This window comes from Chelonoidis abingdonii, chromosome 1 (genome assembly GCF_003597395.2).
Source record: "Chelonoidis abingdonii isolate Lonesome George chromosome 1, CheloAbing_2.0, whole genome shotgun sequence".
NCBI lineage: Eukaryota > Metazoa > Chordata > Testudines > Testudinidae > Chelonoidis > Chelonoidis abingdonii.
The window spans coordinates 312721862-312745205 of NC_133769.1; the positions used below are offsets into that span (position 1 = coordinate 312721862).

The following is a 23344-nucleotide window of genomic DNA, read 5'->3' on the forward strand; positions in this document are numbered from 1 at the left end:
TGTTGTGATAAATGCTGCAAAAATTTAGTAGTGGATATGGTGCCTAGCCAAAAGAATTTACAATCTAATCTAGAGTTCATCATTTCACATTACATTACTGTGAGAACACATCTTAGACATAACAAATATTGCTTTGGATTTCACATCATTAAACACAACAGAAGTATATGAGTTGTAGACCAGATATCACATTGTTATTGATTAAGGAGTGATACTTATATGGAATCAAGTATCAGAGGGGTAGTTGTGTTAGTCTGGATCTGTAAAAGGTGCCACAGGATTCTCTGCTACTTATATGGAAAAATCTGAACATATCAATGTAATTTAGCAAATAACCTGCCTTCAATTTTCTATTATTTACTTTACAGTCAATATCTTTGGTTTTGTTTTATATAAATATATATATATAAAAAAATGTCTTCCCTCCTCCCATCACCAGTGTGTAATCTTCCATGTAGCTGAATTTGTACATTAAAAAAGCATAAGACAGGACAATTGATTTGATGACAGTCCAGTTGAAAAACATTAACCTTGCAGATAAAGGACAAACATATTAAATCAGCAACATGCAAAACAGTTTCTTTATTTCCATAATAAGTTAGAGTGGGGTGGGCAACCTACCACTTCCGGGCTGGATCTGGCCCGTCAGGGCTTTGGATCCAGCCCACGGGATTGCCACTCCTGTGGCACTGCAGGCCCTGCGCAGCTCCCAGAAGTGGCTGGCACCACGTCCCTGTGGTCCCTGGGAGGCCCGGGGAAGGGCAGCCAGGCAGAGCCCCTTTCTGTCCTCCCTCCCCTGACGCCACAGGATGTGTGACTGGACGCTTCCAGGAGCGGCACGGCCAGAGGCCAGGCAGGCAGCCTCCTTAGCACAACTGCATGTCGCCTGCCACCCCGACCACTCAAAGGTGAATCTGGCGCCGGGCAGAGCTCACACCCTGGAACCCCTTATCCCATACCCCTGCCCAGCCCAGCAACATCTGCAATCCTCCAACCCCTGCTTGACCCCTGCATAACCCTGCATTCCCAACCCCCGCCTATGGCCCCCTCCCCCACATTTCCACCCCCCCCCCCAGCACCTCACACCGCCCCAGCCCTACATTCATGGCTCTGCATGCAATTTCCCCATCCAGATGTAGCGCTCAGGCCAAAAAGTTTGCCCACCTCTCAGTTAGAGTAAATGACCTTCAGTGTCTGTGAAAACAATTACAAATATAAAGAAGTTTTCTTTGATGTGCCCCTTTAAAAAAACTAAGATTAGCTGAAACAAAAAACAAGAGCCATCACTATTCTCACAAAAAAAGATACTATCTTCCTGCTTCTCCTAAACATGCCACTGAACTTAATGTTTTCACCTGACAGAGATATGAAAAGCAACTCTATCTCTGCTTTCTCTCTCACCCCTTCCTTTTTATAAATAGTCTGGAATGGACCCAGTTTAGTCTTTCCTCAGGCGACATTTCTAGTGCAGTCAATCAAAAGGAGTTTTGCTTGAATCAGGACTGCAGTATTGGTCACCTTGCTGAAATCTAATGTTATCTGAAGGCAGCTTGAGTCAATTTGGAAATAAAAAGCATTAAGAAACCTGCACTGTTATCAAATACAATTAGTAACCTATGTCCAGTAGATAACAAGACAATGGGTCAAGGTTAAATGAATACAACTACGCTAAATTTGATGTTTCTTTGATTTTTTTGAAATCACTGCTAAGGACAATTCCCTTTTACTTTGCACCTTTCCAGACTACATACAGACAACAATTATTTTGTCAACTATCTTAAAGCTGATAACTTAACACACAACAAGAAACATGAGGAAAACCAGACACAACATCCAGAGCAACAAACATAAGATGAATGTGACAGGAGATAATGGTTTCAAAACTCACTGTTTGCTTTGTTTTCTTTTTAACTGATGCTGCTGCCCTTCAGCCAGTGGGTTTCATTCCTAGGCACACAAATAGGCGTTGGAACCCTGCACTGAAAGGAAAAGATGAGAAAAAGGGTAAGTACTCCTGAGTCATTAACTACCAAGCAGCATGGTCAATAAGTCTCCTCATTAACAAGGATCAATATATTAAATAGCATTATAGATTATTAAAAAATCGTCAATCAGTACAGACACATCTTATACAAGTAATGTGCCAGTAATAAATCACAACCATAAATCGCAACAACAAGCAGAATGATGAAAAACATAAATGATAAGGAATACTGTAATACCACAGCTGATTAAAAACTGCAGATGGTAATAAAGGAAGTCCAACAAAAAGGTAACAGGAATAATCATCACATCAATAATTACTTATCACTAATGATGACAAAGCTAACCCTAGGGCAGTAGTGATAAGGACTATTCTAGCATCATCCATAACTATTCAGCGACACCAGTAACTATAGAAAGGCTGACTAGGAAAGACTATAACTGCACTAACAAATGAATCTGGACGAGCCCATGCTAATTACGAGTGTGTCATACTTATAAACTCAATATTATTAATTATCTTCACCACCCCTGTAGCGCAATGCTGCTGCACGTGCGTCCAGCGCCGCCTCCTGTCTGCCTCCCCACCTTGGCCACTAGCACCTTGCAGATGGGCTGCACCACGCCCGCCCACCAGCCCCAGCGTGCGCGCCGCACGGGAGCGCGCCGGCTTCTCTCTCTCCCCCCGCCCTGGAGGAATGGAAGGCGGGGACGCGCACTCACGCTCTTTTTCTCTCTTGCCGCGCGGGCTGGCGAGAACGAGGCTCCCTGGGGGTTGCTAGGGCGAGTCTCCAAGGCCGCCTAGGGCAGCCGAGGAGGCATGTGAGAGTCTGCGGCTGCAGCTGCTGCAGGGCGGAGAGGAGCCCTTTCCCCGCCGCCCCCGCCAGTCTCCTGGGGCTAACGGGGATGGAGCAGAGGCTGCTGTGAGGCTGACTCCCCCCGAGGAGAGGCTGGGGCGCCCGGCCCATGCCACTGCCGGGCTGCAAGAGGCAATGCCAGGCCCCTGGGCTGTCAGGTGCGGCTGGGGTCGGGGGGCAGAGCGGTGTGACAAAGCGATCCCGGATGGAGCCCCTCTCGCACACTTCCCCGGGGGCTGTAATGCTGCCAGCGTGCCAGATTTCTGACAGCGGGGGCTGTGCTTAGAGCCCCAGCAACCGGTATTAGCTGCGAATTTCAGCCTGCTCTGTTTCCAGCGCTCCTGGTTGTGGTGGAATCAGAAAACCAGGGCTGAGTGCACCCCCACGGCTCGAAGACCTGTAGAAACAACCCTAAATTGATGATTTTTGTCAAATCCCATGATTTTTAAGCCAATCTCATGATTTTTTTTTACCACTTGTGGTCAGGAGTGCTGTGTTTGGATGAAACAAAGCGTGTGGCGGGCAGAAAACGTCACAAAATATCACAACTGTTTGTACAGTGTTTTGAGATCTTTGCATGGAAGGAGCAATAGACATTCAGAATATTATATGGTTATGTATGTGTGTGTGTGTATACACATATCTATAAATCTTCACTTTAATAAAATTGGGGCAGGGGCTTAAAATATAGTTAGACTGTGGCAGGAACATTACTGTACCAAAATGTGCTTTTTTAAAGGACATGTAGAAATAATGTATGATACGAAAGAATTTTTTTTAATTTGAGTCCAAGATGGGGGAGGGGGAGGGAGGATTCTTGGTTACAAAACAAAAGCGAGTGTAAGGTGTATTACCAGTAGCTTTTGTACAGTAGTCTTTATTTGTCCCTAACTGTAATATTCTTTTCAAAGTATATATTTATGAAAAAGTTACTTTTTCATTTAACATGCAAAGCAGATGCTTTGTCCTGGACAGTTAATATGAAGCTATGTGGGTTAGGGTGACCAGACAGCAGGTGTGAAAAATCAGGCGAGAGGGTGGGGGGCCTATATAAGAAAAAGCCCCAAACATTGGGACTGTGCCTATAAAATCAGGACATCAGGTCACCCTAATGTGGGTATAAATCTATTTCTGCTATATACGAGAGCATAGTGGTACTGATATTTAGCAATTATTAAAGCCAAATAGAATCTGGTTCACACTTTACACTGATTTGCGTCCCATACTGTATTAGTCACAAAAGGTGAAGAGAGAAAATTTAGATTGAAAGACATTGAAAGCATTTGGCATTTAGTGCAAATTTATAACATGATTGAAGAAGATGCTAGAATTAGATATGAGATAAAGAGGTCTTGTTACTACAGCTATGTCAAACTTGCAGTTTTGCTTGCAGGGTTTATATATTCTTCAACTTAATAGTTTTTTAAGATGAGAAATCTTATGATAATGATAATCTTATGATAATCTAGTCTGACTACTTGCATAAGGCCACAGAACCTTACCCAGTAATTTGTGCATCAAGCCCATAACTTCTGTTTAAGCTATAGCTTATCTTTTGGAAAAATAACTAATCTAGGTTTAAGTGATAGAGAATCCACCTTGTCCTTCGGTGAGTTCTTCCAGTGGTTAAATACTCTCAGGCCTGGTCTACACTATGCGTTTATACCGATTTTAGCAGTGTTAAACCGATTTAACCCTTCACCCGTCCACACAATGAGGCCCTTTATATCGATATAAAGGGCTCTTTAAACCGGTTTCTGTACTCCTCCCCGACGAGAGAAAGTACGTGAAATCGGTATTACATATTTGGATTAGGGTTAGTGTGCTGCAAATCGATCAGTATTGGTCTCCGGGCGGATCATCACCCACAGTGCAACTCACTGTGACCGCTCTGACGCAATCTGAACTCGGGATGCACTGACACAGTAAGCAGGAAAGCCTCGAGAGAACTTTTGATTCATTTCACTGTTTGCCAGCCTGGAGAGCTCACGCACAGGTGACCACGCAGAGCCATCAAGACAAGGGTAAACAAGGCGTCTCCTGAAATTGAAAAGAATCCAGATAGACGCATGAGTACTGATCTGATCGCTATATGGGAGAGATTCTTGCTAACAAACTCCGTTCAAAGACAAAATAAAATAAAAACCATTTGAAAAAATTCCAAGCCAGATGGAACAAGGCCACACCAGGGACTACAATGCAGTGCAGAGTTGAAGTTCAAGGAGTCAGACAAGCTACAGAAACCAAAGAAGGCAAACAGAAGTCGGCAGGGCAAACGTTGCCGCTTCTACGCTGAGGCTGCATGCAATTCTAGGGGGCGACTGCCACCAGTCCCACCCCTGTCATGGATTCCGAGTGGGGTGGTAAGCTCAGCCTTGCTGAGGATTCTGGACGGGGAAGATGAGGAGAGAAGAGGGGACGAGCTTGCGAGACACACAGCACTCTGTTCTCCCCAAAGCCAGGAGCTCTCACCCGACAGAATTAACCATCCCAGCCCTCCAGCAGTAGCCCAAACAATGAAGCATGAGCGACCTTGGTGAGTTACTTAAATATAAAAACGTGGTTTTAAAGCAAGGTTTTTTATGATTGTTTGCCCTGGAGAGTTGGATGTTGCGTTCTGGCCATACGTTTATTGGAAAAGTTTGGTACATGTTGGGGATAGCGGAAATTCCTCAGGAATCTCCTTAAGCTCTCTGGAGATACTTCCAAAAACCTTGCGAGGTTTTCTTTTGGGGGCAAGGAGCCTATTCTGTCCACAATGGTAGGAAACCTTGACCTCAGCATGTAGCATAATCTGTATCATGCTGAACAAAGGCCTGTGCTATGATCCCGTGATGCTGGGCATTCAAGCAACTCGTTCTTGATCTCGCTGTTATCTTAGAGGTATATCGTTTCTGGTAACCTGTTGATTAGGAATTGATTAAGGGCAGAAATGGCATTCCACTGGGCTGTTTGCCCGTTGCTTAAAGAAATCTTCTTGCAGTAGCCACGTTGAGGGGAGAAAAAGGACTGCGTGAGCTTTTTCGCGTCTTGGTAGCAGGATTCCCTGTACAGCACACGGTGGGTTAGGAAGGGGGGATTAGCAGTGATCTTCCATGATACGCACGCGGTGGGGGGAGGTTAAACGATAATCCAGAGGAATTGGATGGGGGAGTGGTTTCTGATGCTGCATGGTTAACAGGAAAGAAGCAGCACTGAACGGGATTTGTGGTATTTGGAAAGGAGGGCACTTGTGTATATGAGGCTACAGAAACCGAAACAATGGCTTACCAGTGGCCAAGGCAAGTGAATTCTGCTGCGTCCAGAGTGCTTCTCTGAGGTCCTCTAACACAGAGCGCAGGTACTAATATTTAAGATGCAAAACACTTGGAGGATACGATGTCTATGTAAGGTGAATGTGTTGTTCACCATGGAAAGAAGTATAAGATTGTCTTAAAATGTATCTTTTTAATACTTCTCTGCCTTTTTTCCCTCCCTCTGCAGCTGCAAATTTTCAAGCTCCTATAAATCCCGAGGCTATCTCAAGATAAGTTGCGGAAAAAGACGCAAGGACAATGTTTCTTGGAAATCCTGGAAGTAACCGCAATGAAAAGTCATCTGAATGTGAAGGACTGGTATCAAATTCAGAAAGGTGCAGTGAATTTGAAGGACAGGAGGGACTCTTGAGATAGGAGTGACTCCAGGAATCAGAGGTGTAGCAGGAAGTCAGCGGTGGCAGGATGCAACACTGAGCTGCCGGTATGCGAGCATTCAAACTGAATCCCCGACTCTGGTGAAGCTTCAGGACAGCAGCAGGGTCACAGAGTGCCGCTGCAGCCCCTGTGTAACCACCTCACCACTCACCCAGCGTGTAAGAACGTTAGGGGAAGACTTCGTGCACTTCGCCTACTCCCCCCCGTGGACACCCAACCGAAAAGGGCTTTTTACTTATTGAAATATTTTTAGTGGCCTCTTTCTTCCTACATTCTCCGCAAACCACACCAGCTACCTTGTAGTTCTTTCCCTCTTTTTTAAATTGACTTTTAAATAAAGAATTACATGATTTTTAAACGCATAGTGACTTTTATTCCTTAGTCAGCTGAATCGAGGGGGAGGTAGGTTGCTTAAAAGAGCTACCCCCTTAGGGTGGTTTGTCCCCCCCCCCCCCCCCCCCCCCCCCCCCCCCCCCCCCCCCCCCCCCGTTCCCCCCCCCCCCCCCCCTGTCGGGGGGCGGATTCATCAAGGGGAACAACACAACAGTCACACCGTACCCTGACCATGATGAAACTTGTTTTCAAAAGTTCTGCTGGATGCACAGCATTCATTGGTGCTCTTCTAATTCACCTGATGTCTGCTGCGCATAATCAGCAGCAAGTGATTTGCTCAGCTCCCACCGCCATAAAGTCTTCTCCCTTACTCTCACAGATTGTGGAGCACCAGCAAGCCGCAATACAAAGGGGCAAGCGCACTTTAAAACAGCAAATGCATTTTTACCACCATTCTGCCTGCTCAGCCTGTAGTTGAACAGCTCCTGACTATGTCCAGGCTGGCCTGTGTATGCTGCTGAGCCTTGGCATCAAGGTAGGCTGGTCACCCAGATAAACTACAGGCATTTAAAACATTTCCCTTTTCAAATGTTTTATTCTTCGTCTGGGAAGTAATTCCTTGCTGCAGCTGTTTAACAGAGTAGTGTTCCTGGAAGACGGAGCTCATGAACCTTCCTGGCCACATGTGGATGTTGCGTGAAATCCTTGTGATGCCACCATGCTTGCACACCATGAAAGTACCCTTGCGATTACGTTATGGTGCCTGGTGCTCCGGTGCCAAGATAGGGATATGGGTTCTCTTCGCCCCACCACAGTTAGGGAATCCATTTGCAGCAAGCCATCCACTTGACCTGCAATTCCAGAGTCTACAACCTTCGTAGCAGCAGGCTGGAATGATTGCTTTGGCTACTGCATCACAAGCCCGCAGTAGATTTGCCCACTCCAAATTGATTCCCGACTGACCAGTAGCTGTCAGGTGTTGCAAGCTTCCAGAAGGCTATTGCCACTCGCTTCTCAACTGTGAGGGCTGCTCTCATCTTGGTATTATGGCGTTTCAGGGCAGGGGAAAGCAAGTCACAAAGTTCCATGAAGGTACCCTTACGCATGCAAAAGTTTTGCAGCCACTGGGAATTGTCCCAAACCTGCAAAACTATGTGATCCCACCAGTCTGCTTGTTTCCCGGGCCCAAAATCGACGTTCAATGGCTAGAACCTGCTCCATTGCCAGCAGGATCTCCAAAGCGCAGGGGCCCGCGGTTTGAGAGAATTCTGTGTCCATGTCATCATCACTCTCGTCGCCACTCTGCCGTAGCCGCCTCCTCCTCGCCTGGCTTTGCAGGTCCTGGTTCAGCATAGACTGCACGAGAATGCGCGGGGTGTTTACAACGTCCACGATTCCGGTCTTGATCTGAGCAGGGTCCATGCTTGCTGTGCTATGGCGTTTGAACAGTTCACCCAGGAAAAAAGGCGCGAACGGTTGTCTGCTGCTTTCACAGAGGGAGGGGTGAGGCTGTACCCAGAACCACCCGCGACAATGTTTTTTGCCCCATCAGGCACTGGGATTTCAACCCAGAATTTCAAGGGGCGGGGAAGACTGCGGGAACTATGGGATAGCTACGGGATAGCTACCTACAGTGCAACGCTCTGGAAATCGACGCTAGCCTCGGTACATGGACGCTCACCACCAAATTAATGTGCTTAGTGTGGCCACATGCACTCGACCTTATACAATCTGTTTTACAAAACCGGTTTATGTAAAATCGGAATAATCCTGTAGTGTAGACATACCTTCAGTGTTAAAAAAATTATGCTTTATTTCTGGCCTGAATTGGTCTAGCTTCTGCTCCTGTGCACTGGATTTCATTATTGCTTGTTTTCTGCTTTATTAAAGAGCAGTCTACTATCAGAAATCTCTTCCCTATGTAGGTACTTTCCAGACTATGATCAAGTCATCTCTTAATTGTTGTTTCACTTTGAGGTTTCTTCACACACAAAGTTGCACCAGTTTAACTAAATTGGTACATCACACTTAGTTAAACCAGTGCATCTTTGTGTGTAGTCCAGGACGTATATTCAAGTTTGAACAAAGTCAAAATGACTTCCAAATGAAACCATCAAATTGATACTAATTTCATATGAAATCATTCAAAACCAAATATTTCATTATTTGAAAGCAGACCAACAGAGATTCACTTGCATGTAAGCCTAGAGTCACATGAAAACTTCATGAATCTTTTGTATGAAGCTCTTTACACACTGTATATAGCTTAAACTTCTAGTCCTGCCTTTCAGTGTCTTCTAGAGCTGTGTTCCTGCCTAGATTATAGACCTTGTCTCCTATCCTGTCTCCCCTTGACACTTCTGCCTCATCAATCAACCCTAACAATGGTATTGGTCCATTACTAGATAGAAATGGTAGAATTGTCAATAAAATAATGAAGAAAAAGGCAGAAGTGTTCAATAAATATTTGTTCTTTATTTGGTGGAAAAAATAGCTGATGTATCATGATGATAATGAAACAGTTTCTAATCCAATGATAACCCAGGAGGATGTTAAACAGCAGCTACTGACGTTAGACATTTTAAAATCAGCTTGGCCAGATAACTTGCGTCCAAGGATTTTAAAAGAGATGGCCAAAAAGCTCTCTGGACCATTAATTTTGATTTTCAATTACTCTTGGAATATTGGGGAAGTTCCAGAAGTCTGAAAGAAAGCTAATATTGTGCCAGTGTTTAAAAGGAGTAAATGGGACAACCTGGGTAATTATAGGCCTGACAACCTGACCTCAATCCTGAGAAAAATAACAGAACAGCTGGTATGGGTCTTGATTAATAATGAATTAAAGGAGGGTAATATAATTAATGCCAGTCAACCTGGGTTTATGAAAAATAGATCTTGTCAAATTAACTTGATATCTTTTTTTCATGAGTTTACAAGTTTGGTTGATAAAGGTTGTAGAGTTGATATAATAGACTTCTGTAAGCCATTTTACTTAGTATCACACAACATTTGATTAAAAACCAAGGCCAATACAAAATTAATGTGGCACACGTTAAATGGATTAAAAATGACTAACTGATAGGTCTCAATATAATTTTAAACAGAATTTTCATCAAGCTGGTTTGTTTCTAATGAGGTCCTCCTATAGGAATCCATTCTTGGCCCTAAGTATTTAACATTTTCATCAGTGACTTGGAAGAAAAATAAAATTATCACTGATAAAGTTTGCAGATGACACAAAGATTGTGGGATGGTAAATAATGAAGAGGACAGGTCATGGATTCAGAGTGTTGTGGACTGTTTGTGAAGCTGGTTGGAAGCACACAATATGTGTTTCAGTAAGGTCAATGTAAAGTTATATATCTAGGAACAAAAATGTAGCCCATACTTACAGGATGGGGACTGTATCCTTGGAAGCAGTGACACTGAGAAAGGTTTGGAATAGTAGTGAATACTCAGCTGATCATGAGCTTCTAGTGTGATTGTGTGACTAAAAAGGCTAATGCAATCGTTGGATGTATAAATGGTACTCCTAGGGGAATTCTGCATGTGTGCGCAGAATTCATGGCCCCCACAGATTTTTTTTGTTTTCTCGCAGAAAAATGACTTTCTGACAGGGAAGCAAAGGGAAGCCACAAGAGCAGGCATGTGCCCCTCCCCAGCAGCATCCAGTGTCATTTTGGGCACCTGGAGCAGCTGGCAGAGAAGTAAATAATGGGGGGAAAGGAGAGCTGGGGACACCCTGGCTGGTGCCAGATCAGACCCACCCCCCATCTGACCAACCCTTGTGCATCCAGACCCCCCTGGACCCTCTCCTGAGCCTCACCTCCCCTTCGCAACCATAATCCCTCTACTGAGCCACCCGCATCTGAACCTCACACTACCAAGCCTTACTTCCTGTATCCAGCCCTCCCAAGCCGCTGTACCTTGAACCTCTCCAATAAGGTGCTGTACATCCAGATCCTCCCCCTCATGCAGACCACCCCCTACTGAAGTCCCGCACCCAGATTGCCCCACACAGAACCTTCTTGCCCCACACCTGGACCCCCCAAACTACCCCTCCACACTCGGGTCCTGCTGGGCTGAGTCTGCCTGCCCACACCTGATGTGGAGAGGCAGGGCCACGGGTGTTTCTGGGGCAAGCCCAACCCCTGTGCTGTGTCAGGGCTGGGTACAGGCTCACCACTGAGTCTGTGTCCCCGGGGTGGGGGTAGGGGTGGGGGCAGTGGCGTAGCCAGGTGGAGGGAAGAGGGGGAGTGGGGAAAAAAAGGTGCCACCCGCAGCGGCGCTTTTACTGATGGTGCAGTGCTCTGGGTCTTCAGTGGCACCTCAGTGGCACTTCACTCGCTCCACAGGTCTTTGGCGGCATTTCGGTGATGAAGCTTCAGTGCCACTGAAGAGACTCCAAGCAAGTGAAGTTCCCGCCATCGAAGACCCGGAGTGCTACCCCATCAGTAAAAGCGCCGCAGCGGGTGGTGCCCAGTTCAGACCCATGTTGTGGCAAGGAGAGGAACATCAGGCCCAGCTGGGCTGCACATGGAAGGAAGGGTGTGGCCGGAGCTCTTGGGACACTGGGACCCCAGAGGGGGAGCAGAACATGGGGAGGGGGCACTGCCAGGTGGACCCTGGATCCCAGGAGCGGGGGGGCAGCCCAGCAGCGCTCTCTGCACCGGGGGCAGCAGCATTGCCTCGGGGGCAGAGTGCACTCTAAGTCGACAGGCCAGACCCAGCGCAGCACACGCTGAGCAGGGGACCCCTGACCCGGACTGTACCATCTCAGGGGGGGACGGGCTGCAGCTTCCGGGAGGGGACTCAGCTGCTCCCTTCCCCCACCCCAAAGGCTAATGCATCCAGCAGAGCGCCTCCAAGGAGCCGCCACGTGGGGATGTCCCAACCCCATCCCCTGCGCCCATTCCCCAGGGATCGCATACTGTGCCACTAACCCCTTTTCCCCTCTCCAGCACATGGTGCAATCCGTTTTGTTCTAGGGCGGTGCTGTATCAGCCAATCAAATCATAACTTGGGGGCTTTCTGACCAATCAGCTGCTGCTTCATGTTACAACCCAATGCAAGGAGGGAAGCATCCATAAAGTTCTTTAAAGGGTCACCCAGGTGGCAGGGGGTGGAGAAGGGGAGAGTTTGGATAAACCAATGAGGGGTAGCACCTTTTTTTTCCGCTGGTGTGAGTTGGAACCCAGGCTCCCGGGTGAGTAAAATTTAAAAGGTGCCACTTGTGCTTGGTGGAAGACCAGCCGCTCCCCCCCTAGCTATGCTACTGTGTGGGGGGACTGCAGGGTGATCTCACACCTCCATGCAGCCAGTGGCCTGTGCTCCCCACTGCCATGCTAGGGCCTCCACATTTATTGACAAAATCTGCAGAATTTTGCAATTTTTTAAAATGTGTGCAGCATTATTACTATCTTTTTGGCGCATATTTTTTATTTTTTGATGCAGAATTCCCTCAGAAGTAAAATGAGAATCTTAAATAGGAGTAAGGAGGTTATATTACTTCTGTATTTGATACTGGTGTGACTGCTATTGGAATACTGTGTCCAGTTCTGGGGCCAACGATTCAGGAAGGATGTTGATAAATTGAAGAGGGTTCAGAGAAGGACCAAAAGAGTATTAAAGGATGTAAAACCTGCCTTATCATGATAGACTCAAATCTATTTATCTTAACAAAGAGAAGGTTAAGGGGTGACTTAGTCATAGTTTATAAGTAATTCATGGGGACCAAAAATTTGATAGTGGGTTCTTTGATCTAGTAGACAAAGGTATAAGATGATCCAATGGCTGGAAGCTGAAGGTAGACAATATAGTCTAGAAATAAAGCACAAACTTTGAACAGTAACTGTAATTAATCATTGGAAGAATTTACCAAAGATTGTTGTAGATTCCCCATCACTGACAATTTTTAAATCAAGATTGGATGTGTTTCTAAAAGATGTGTTTTAGTTCAAGGAGGAATTAATTCAGGGAAGCCCAATGCCCTCTATTACATAGGAGGTCAGACTAGACTAGACCTAAATGATCGCAGTGGTCCCTTCTCACTTTATAATCTGTGAATGATGCCAGTCTCAATTACTTTTCTTTCTTTCTTTCTCCCACTCCCATCTGTGTGGGCTTTTTCCAGGAATGCCCCTATGCATGGAATGCTATCCCCAGGCCAGTGTACCAAGCTGCCACTTTCTCTTCATTAAAGTCCCTTTTATAATCCCCTTTTGCCACTAGGCCCTAAAGAGTGAGTTTATAAATTACAAACAAAAAAATAAAATCATCCTCACCAATATGTTACATCTCCAAAAATCTACAAGATAGATGCATTGCTTAGGACAGAGGCTATCTTTGTTTTCATGTACTGTACGCCACCGCATACATGTTTTATAATAGTAATTTATGGTGCACTTAAAACACAGATTAAAATTAAACTTTTATAAATTAAAATCCATGATCTTGAAAACATGCTGAAGCAGATAAGAAGCCAATTTGAAGCATGGAACACAAATATGATATGCTTATGCCCAGCTGCTTCACTAAATCAGAAGAATTAACTGTTACCCACAGCATTAAGAAATACCAATTTAAAACTGAATTTTTATTATTAACTATACATCTGTTTATCCATGTTAGAAATGCTGCTTTTTGTGAACTTTCAAAAAGTTTCATGTAGCGAAAATTAGGTTTCCTTTTTTCACCCTTTGCTTCTTAGAGACAGAACCACCACTGCCTCACTTTTAGAACAACGGTGTCATACGTCATTCTCTGAGTATTCCAAACCTAAATTAACAGAACAGCTAGATTATTTTTTAATAATGTCACCTTTTAGCTTCCAAAAACACTGCTGATAATTAGCAAATTGTCAAGTGAGTTACTAAGTAAACAGAGTACCATTTTCATCCATTTATACTGGTGTTTTCTAACAGTGACTGTATCTGGCAGACATTTACAATCAATACATAAATCCAAAGATGATTTTCTTTTGTTTGCCTTATATCTAGAATTTTCAAACTTTTGAATACTCCTCAGTTGTCCAGCAAGAATAATTTTTAGGCCGAAAATGCTTGAGCAACCAAAACTACTTCGTAGGCCTCTGCCTCCAAAGCTGCTACCTGAACTGCCTATGCCAAAGGAGAACACCTATAAAGGTAAGCAGTACTAATAACAGATAGTCTTCACAATGCATCGTTCCAAGATTTACATATTCTTTGCAGACAATATTGAAGGAATGTGTATTAATCAATTTAAGTATTCATTTAAACACTATATAGTTTCTATAATTATTCAGCAAATAATAAATCAAACCAGAATAATTCCTCAGTGAGACTGCACTGTGACAACAAGGATTGTAGCTGGAGGTGTAATGCCATGTGAATATGATTGGAAGATGATCATTGCATGTGTTCCCAACCCAAAGGAAAGTCAGCAGTTGATAACATTTGAGATTGCTATATCCTGTCTTTTGTATGAGAGTGTTGGATTAACTATGAAGAAGACCCATACAGTCTCTTGTCCCACTGAACTGATTTCAAAATGCAGCTGTAAAAAAGTTTACTAAGTACTTAAGTTGCAGAATAGAGTATTGATTAATTAGCACCCCATGCAGCAGCATAAAGAGAACAAGAGAAGATCCCTTCGGGGCCCTAGCTTAGGCCTCAATTCAGGAAGGTACTAAGCACATGCTTACCTCCATTTCTATTTAGGAAAGTACTTAACTTCAAAGCATGTTCTTATGTCCCGTTGACTTCAGTGAGACTTAAATTGCTGACTTAAAATTAAGTGTGGGCTCAAATGCTCTTCCTGAATAGGAGTGCTTCCCGGAATCAAGGCTTTAAATTGGTATAGCCATTTTTAAAGCAAAGTTAAAGAGATAGTAGCTCCGACTCCTTTTTCTTTTAACTGCTCAGGCAGTGCAGAACAGTCAGAAAGCTGCCCCTGAGTATTCCAATTTGTTGGGAAGTTGCCATATGCCAGGTGGCATAAAGCCAATGTAGCTGGCTCTTTGCCACTTGCTTCAGGTGTCCCATGACATGGACAATGGGGAGGGTGTAAAAGAACTGGAGCAGGCAGTACCAGAGCATGCTGTGTTTCAGCTGTCCTTTATGTAATGGGCTTTTGGGAGAATTAAATGTGGGTGCAAGTCAGAGCAGTTCCTAGGCTGCTCCAATTTGTGGTGAAGCTTGTTTGGCCCTATAGTCACATTAGCATCAGGGTGGGGAATGGAAACTGCTCCAGTGTTGTTGTGGATTTAACTTCAAACACTTGCTGATGGTTTCATACATTCAACATATCATAAGTTCATGCATTAACTGAAATGACCCAAAACAACAGTTAGTGCTGAGATAACATTAAAAAAACCTTTAATCCGTGACAAAATAAATGTTTGGTTTCACAAGGTCTCTCCTCTAATTCCAGAACAAACCAATGTTATTAAAAATAAATTAATAATTAGAATTCAGGATATATAAGGCTCTTTCTTGCATGCATTAAAGTTAATGGCAAAACTCTCACTGACTTCAGTGGGATCAGGAATAGACCACAAGTATCCATTATCAGACACAAGGCTATAACTAACTTCCCTAACACCATGATGAAGGCTTATGTTATGATCCAACCAAGACCTGCCACTATGAGGGTCAGTTATCAAATGACAAACTAAAAGGTGTAGCAAGAGATAAAGAAGGTGATGAGAGAGATTAGAGAGGATGGAGTCAGGAACAAAGGTAAAGATATAGGGAGGTACAATTGTGATTCACTGATTATGAAAAAATTAAGGCCATTTGCGGATGGTCCCATCCCTCCTGGTGTACAGCTGCATAAGTAAACACTTGCATATATACAGGTAGGGTCATGTAGCCTTTGAAGACAATGGGGAGTTCTGCTTAAAAACTGATATAACTGATGATACAATACAGTTCAGAAATATCTGTACATTTTGCATGCTATATGTGACCTAGAAGATGCAAAAATGCGCTTCACCATTTATTTAACAATAGCTAGTAACTAGGGCTGTCAAGCAATTAAAAAAAATTAATCATGATTAATCACACTGTTAAACAATAATAGAATACAATTTTAATATTTTTGATGTTTTCTACATTTCCAAATATTTTCAATTACAACACAGAATACAAAGTATACAGTGCTCACTTTATATTTATTTTTATTACAAATATTTGCACTGTAAAAAAACAAAAGAAATAGTATATTTCAATTCATCTAATACAAGTACTGTAGTGCAATCTCTTTATCATGAAAGTTGAACTTACAAAGGTAGAATTATGTACAAAAAATCACTACATTCAAAGATAAAACAATGTAAAACTTTAGAACCTACAAGTCCACTCAGTCTTACTTCAGCTAATTGCTCAGATAAAGTTTGGTTACAGTCTGTAGGAGATAATGCTGCCCGTGTCATGTTTACAGTGTCACTTGAAAGTGAGAGCAGGCATTCGCATGGCACTGTTGTAGCCAGCATCGCAAGATATTTATGTGCCAGACGTGCTAAAGATTCATATGTCCTTCGATGCCTCAACCACCATTCCAGAGGACATGCCTTCATGCCGATGATGGGTTTTGCTCGATAACGGTCCAAAGCAGAGCAGACCAACACATGTTTATTTTCATCATTTGAGTCAGATGCCACCTGCAGAAGGCTAACTTTCTTTATTGGTGGTTCGGGTTCTGTAGTTTCCGCATCAGAGTATTGTTCTTTTAAGACATCTGAAAGCATTCTCCACACCTCATCCCTCTCAGATTTTGGAATGCACTTCAGATTCTTAAACCCTGGGTCGAATACTGTATCTAGTCTTAGAAATCTCACAATGGTACCTTCTTTGCATTTTGTCAAATCTGCTGTGAAAGTGTTCTTAAAACAAACATGTACTGGTTCATCATCCAAGACTGCTACAACATGAAATATATGGCAGAATGCAGATAAAACAGAAAAGGAGACATACAATTCTCCCCCAAGGAGTTCAGTCACAAATTTAATTGACACATTTTTTTAATGAGCGTCATCAGCATGGAAGCATGTCCTTTGGAATGGTGCCCAAAGCATGAAGGGGCATATGAATGTTTAGCATATCTGGCACATAAATACGTTGCAACACTGGCTACAAAAGTGCCATGCGAATCCCTGTTCTCACTTTCAGGTGACATTGTAAATAAGAAGCAGTCAGCAGTATCTCCTGTAAACGTAAACAGACTTGTTTTTCTTAGCAATTGGCTGAACAAGAAGTAGGACTAAGTGGACTTGTAGGTGCTAAAGTTTTATAATGTTTTGGGTTTGAGTACAGTTATGTAACAAAAAAAAATCTACATTTGTAAGATATACTTTCATGTTAAAGAGATTGCACTTCAGTAGTTGTCTGAGGCAAATTGAAAAATACTGTTTCTTTTGTTATTCATTTTTACAGTGCAAATATTTGTAATAAAAATAATATAAAGTGAGAACTGTACACTTTGTATTCTGTGTTGTAATAGAAAGCAATATATTTGAAAATGTAGAAAAACATCAAAAATATTTAATACATTTCAATTGGTATTTTGTTGTTTAACAGTGCGATTAATCTTTTTAATCACAGCTAATTTTAATCGCATAAGTTAACTGCAATTTATCGACAGCCCTACTAGTAACTAATAATTAAATATTAAATTTAAAGATAGAGGTAACAGCCAATAACAATTGATAGTAGGAATATTTTAATGTAACTAATAGTTCAAAGAAAGAGCTGAAAACTCCACTGCTTGAGACTTTTTGAAAACTAGGTCCTGATCCTACAACTGAGTCTTGCAGAAGGACTCTTACTTCTGAACAGTCCCATTGGGTTCAGTCAAACTTCTGCTCCCACAAGAGTCTGCTGTGCAGATTCTTTAGACTGGACAATATGTTAAAATAAACTAGCACTGTAAAAGAATAATCCAGCCTTGGCAGGGACATGGAAAAGATGTCCTAATAGGTCTTTTCTATCTCTAACTTCTGCGATACTATGACCTATATGTAAAACTACTTAAATAGATAAAACTATTAAATCTGAACATAATCAATAAGTAAACTAAAGAAAAAGTTCTGAAAACTATGTGTTCATAGTATTTGATATGTATAACTAATGTGAAATTTCTTAACATTAATATTATGGTATTGTTTTATTAATATAGTGTCACTTACAGTGTGTTATCATAATAATTCCAGTTATCATTTATTATTTCACTAATTGATTAAGAATACTCATAACATTATAATGGTATGGTAAAAAATAAGTAAGAAGGGAAATCTCAGTGAGTGAAGTAAGAAGCTGCGATTCTTGTTCCCTTGATATTATTAAGTCCATTAATGGATTAGTTAAAGTTGTTGGTGAAATTTTCCATCTGTGTCTGTACAACACATTTCCAGTCTGGCACCATCCAAAATGTATCTAAATATTTCTGGCTCAATACCAAAGCTCTGCTCCACTGATTTAAAACTATTTAAAAATGATAAACCTTTTATCCAGAGACAATGTTCTGTTGCAATGACTTTTTTCTATTATAACATATGATTAGTGATGAATGCTATTTAGAATGTATAGATTTATACAGTACCCTGACAAGAGTCAAAGTGCTGCACAATAAAGCACATTTAAGGATCACTTCATGCACCACAAAACAGAGCCATTATCTTTGATAGATGTTTATAAAATGGAGTGACCATTGATCAGAATCCAGTTTTTCAGTAATGGTAATATGATCACCTTGGAGAACACACTGGTTCTGTGTTTCATCAGATATGGGGCACTAATCCAGACAATACAGAGGGAATCCTATGTGACTGCGCTTCTAGCTGGTGGCCTGGAAAAAAGGCTGCAGCTCCTATGCAGCCATTCTGTGAAGATTTTTTGGCACTGGACCCTATATTCATGATTTAAATGTCTTCTCACAAGCTTATCATGCTGGTCTTATCTGCATCATCCTAGCTGAAGCTGGCACAGAGCCCACATCATGGTGTTTAGGGGATGTGGAAGCCCCCTGAATGGTTGCTTCTGCCTGAGCGCCACTCCTCACAAGCATGACTATCATGGGGCCTAGCTGGTATAGAGAGCCTTATGTGGGTCCTTCATAATGAGATGGATGTTAGTCCAAGTGACCATTATTAGAAACTAAATATATCAGTTTATGACTGGCTAATAGTTTGAAATTATTTGTTGGTAAATTAACAAATCAGCCATTTGGTAATTTAACCAGTGGACGTTAATTTAATTTGCCTTTTCTTGTTCAAGGTGGTATAAATTGTTCTTTGGAGCAGCACAGTTCATAAGGGATTACATTGTGGCTCTCAGTCACAGCCCCACAGTAGGGTTCTGTGAAGGAATATTGCCCCAGAGAGCCCCTGCAAGCTTCTTGCAGCAACGACTGCCTCATTGTTATGTGTGTCCAGTGCCTCACACAGTGGGACCCTGATCTTTGATTCAGGACTCTCAGAACTATCACAATAATCAAGTTTTATGTGCAATAGAACCTCAGTAAGTAGCTTTTCACTAATCTGTGTGGCTCATCATAAGCATTCTAAATATAGATGTCTAACACTTATTCACATGTTTACAAAATTACTAGAGATCATTCGGTGTTGTTTACTTTGTTCAAAATTAAATTATACTTGTCAAATGTACAAAATAAAACATTTTGTGATGCAGTAGGGTTGATTTTTTTAAATTATTATTTTTGTGTGTTTACTCAGCATAGGGGAAATTCTCTCTGAAGCATCCAGCTTGAGTCAATCACAATATTTTCTTGAAAAAGGTGTGAAATGTATGCCTAGTTATAAATGTATCCTCACTTTTCTTTCTTTTGTGTTCTCCAGGCAGGATTCCTGGAAAACACCGACCTGGAGTGATAAGAAGCACAAATGATGAAGACAGTAATATTTTTTCCAGTAGTTATTTCAGTGGTCAAATACAAGTCCAGCCCAAAGATGCACATCTCCTTCTTGACCAAAATTCCAGTGGTCAAACACAAGTCCATCCCAAAGATACTCACGTCCTTCTTGATCAAAATCTAAAAAAGGAGTTGACTGTTACTGCTCCTTATTTTTGTACACCTGCTGGCTGCACATTGCAGAAAGATAGTAGATCCTCCAACATGGACGTTCTAGCTCCCCCCGAGGAGAGTGATTCTGTTTATAGGTCTTTACCAGACATTGCTACTGCTGCAAGCACAACTGACAAGGACAGAATTACTCTTTCTGGCTATTATTCAGGCAGTCGAACATCAGTCCAGCTCAAAGTCCAAAATCTTTTTCCTGATCAAATTCTTAAAAAACATATTATAACTCCAACTCCTAGTGGTCCCGCCAGCTTCCCATTACACAAACATCGTAAATCCTTTCGCATGCAGCTTCTTGGTTTACCGAAGGATGAGCCTGCTTATTTTACATTACCAGAGTTTACCTTTGGAAGCTTAGCTGCAGTGTCCTCTTCTCACTCATCACCTGTGATTGCAACTGTTAGAAAGCCAGTTGTTTCTCACTGTAACTATCAAAAACTCACTACCCAGTTGACCAGTAAAGTGAGAAAGAGCATACAGACTGAAGTTAACACAACGGTATTGTCCAATAATGAGTTCCCAGTAATTTCACAAAGAAAGCCTGAGAGACAGAGTATCATAGGTACTGTATTTTACATTGTCAAGTGTTCTAATTCACTTTTGTCTGTGCATGATTTTTACTGAAAGCATTTCCAAAATAGGCCTCCTTTACAGTAAAAAAACTTTGCCATTTGTCTGTTTGTGAGAATTTTACATCATCATTTAAGAACTAGAAAGTGCAAAACTGTAGCTAGTAATAACTAATCTAACTTTATTTTTAAAAACATAAACAACAGGTAACAATTTGGGGGGAGGGATAGCTCAATTTATGGGGAGGGGTTTGAGCATTGGCCTGCTAAACTCAGCATTGTGTTCAGTTCAGTTGAGGGGGCCACGTAGCGATCTGGGGCAAAATCAGTACTTGATCCTGCTAGTCAAGGCAGGGGGATGGACTCAATGATCTTTCAGAGTCCCTTCCAGTTCTATGAGATAGTTCTCTCTCTCTCTCTCTCTCTCTCTCTCTTTATATATATTACACACACACTAAGAATATCTTAAAATACTTAATGTTATAAGGAAAGTATTTAAAGCCCCATTTCTTGAGACTTTGAAAACTGGCCCCTAATCCTGCAATGGGATCCATTAAAGATGGTCCTAACACCTGCACAGAGTCTTTCTAGGCACAGTGCTTTGTAGCCCTGCATCTTGTGCACTCATTTAAATGAGTGTAAAATGCTAATATTCTGGTTTACTATCATTTTGCAATCACTTTGTACTAATGTAAGGCCTAGATTTTTAAAGGTATTTAGGTGTTGCTGACTTCAGTGTTGCATTGCCTAATTGATATAGGAACCTTAATCTTATTTTCAGAAGTGATTTAGGCACTGAAGAGCTTAAATCCCATTGCTAGTAAGTATGATTTTGGCTCTTAATTGAGAATAAGATTTAGGCTCCTGAGTACAGCAGCATTTAAATACCTTTAAGAATCTAGGTCTAAATGACTACATAAGGTGCAGGACAACAGTGAATTGGGCCCACTGGCTTCAGTAGGACTCTGATGGTATTTCTGGGTAAAGAATGGATTGGGCTTTCTAACATAGTGGCTTTTGCTTACCTGCACAGGGTTAAACAGGTTGACAAATCAAGGCAACAATATGAAGTCATTCCTGCAAAGGCTTGTTGCCATGCAAGTAGTCTTTATTCATGTAAATAGCCCCATTGACTATACATGGGAGAGTAAAGGTTTGCAAGATCAGACCCCATGTTGCCAGGGATCTTGGGTTGTTATGGCTTTCCTCCAAGTCTAAAGCACTCAGCCAAGATCTTTGATTAGGAGATGAATGTATCCCCCACAATCAACATCCTTTGCTCCCAGGAGAGACAGGCACTAGAGAACCATATTTTTTTCCAATTTTCGACATCTAAGTAAATAATGTTTGATAAAATTATGATGCAGCAGGCCCTGTGCTATAGTTAAGATTGTTACAGCATAACTTTTAACCTTATATATATATATATATATATATATAAAATATGTCCTTGAATAGGCAAAAACAAAAACATAGAATATAAATTTTGAGCACTGTTTGAATTTTTCGTGATGGTGTGATGAAAAGTGAATTGATAGAGAATAATAATAAAATTACCCTTTCTTATGATTCCTTCTTCCATTGCCTCCCTGGATTGCCTCACTCTTCTTTGCATCCATTTGGAAAAAACTCTGCAACTCTCTCGGACCTATCTTTTGTCCAGTTTGTTGCTCCTCACGTGCTGATTCCTAGAATATCAGTTATGCATCGGTATTGTTTATCTATTTTTATACCTCTTCAGCTGTAACAGAAAATGCGTGCCAAACAAACCCACTGAATTTTAATTCAACAATAAATAACATGCCAAGAGATAGGGCTTACTGTGAAATCACTGGTGGCCTAAAATCCAAGTTTATGGCATGCACAATCCCAAGTTTAGCCACTGTGCTATGACCTTTTAGAGCAACTAACCTAGTTTTGGTTAGCCTTTCTTTCACCACTGTCAACTGCACCTCCCTCCCAGAGCCAGGGATAGAATCAGCTGGTGATTTCCACTCACCAATTTTATATTAACTACTAAATAGGTGGGTAACTCACTGTGAAAGTGTGTCTAGTCTCCTCTAATGCCTGGTCTAGAAAGGGGTGAGCAATTATTCCTGTAGCTAAATTAGTAGTGATTCACAAAGGCGAAGTAAGCAAGCCTTAACTGTCACTAAGTGTAATTTTTGTTTGCTAATGAAAATGTCAGAATCTGACCTGATTCTAGGACTGGTCAGACAGTCCAGTTCTGTTATTTCTCTTTGCTAATTTACAGGCTTGCCTTTTATGACCTGAAATATTGTGAATATTTTTAATATATTTTTTCTGGAGAAGGGTGATGGGTAGAAAAAAAGTTGAGTAGGCAATATTCACCCATTATTTTCTTAAAATATATCTTAGAGAGACACTTATTTCAAGGGTTGCATGGAACGTTAAAATGAATACACACTGTAACCAGATAGTTATGGCATTTTGTCGTTAAATTGATTGCACAATCTATCGTTCTGAACTGTCAATATTAATATATATCTCCACCCTCATCCTGAACAAGTAGGCACTCAACTCTCACTATAAATACTACCCACCAGCCAACACACATGCATATTTCAATTCTGTTATTTTTACATTAAAATTGCTTCCAAATTTGGGCCCATCACCAACCAGATAAATCACCCATTTATATAACATTTCCTGAATGTTACATAAAAACATAGTTTCCAGCCACCATTTGCAGTCTTACCCTCTATCTCTTTTACACACCCCAGTACAAAACTATGTATAGGGTTATGTAAAATGGAACATGAAACCACACCAACTCTATATTTAATCATATGAACACAACCATTAATGTGAT

The 23344-nt window shown here is 41.9% G+C and overlaps 1 protein-coding gene across 1 annotated transcript in view; it reads left to right on the plus strand.

Moving 5' to 3' along the window:
- Positions 1 to 2978: 2978 nt before the first annotated feature.
- The window catches only part of LRRC63 (leucine rich repeat containing 63), a 58987-nt gene continuing 38621 nt past the window's right edge, over positions 2979 to 23344 (plus strand). The window contains exons 1-3 of the mRNA XM_032790665.2: positions 2979 to 2998; positions 13892 to 14010; positions 19701 to 20504. Coding sequence (XP_032646556.2) covers positions 13923 to 14010; positions 19701 to 20504 — 892 coding nt within the window. The 5' untranslated portion in view covers positions 2979 to 2998; positions 13892 to 13922. The remainder of the gene's footprint in view (positions 2999 to 13891; positions 14011 to 19700; positions 20505 to 23344) is intronic.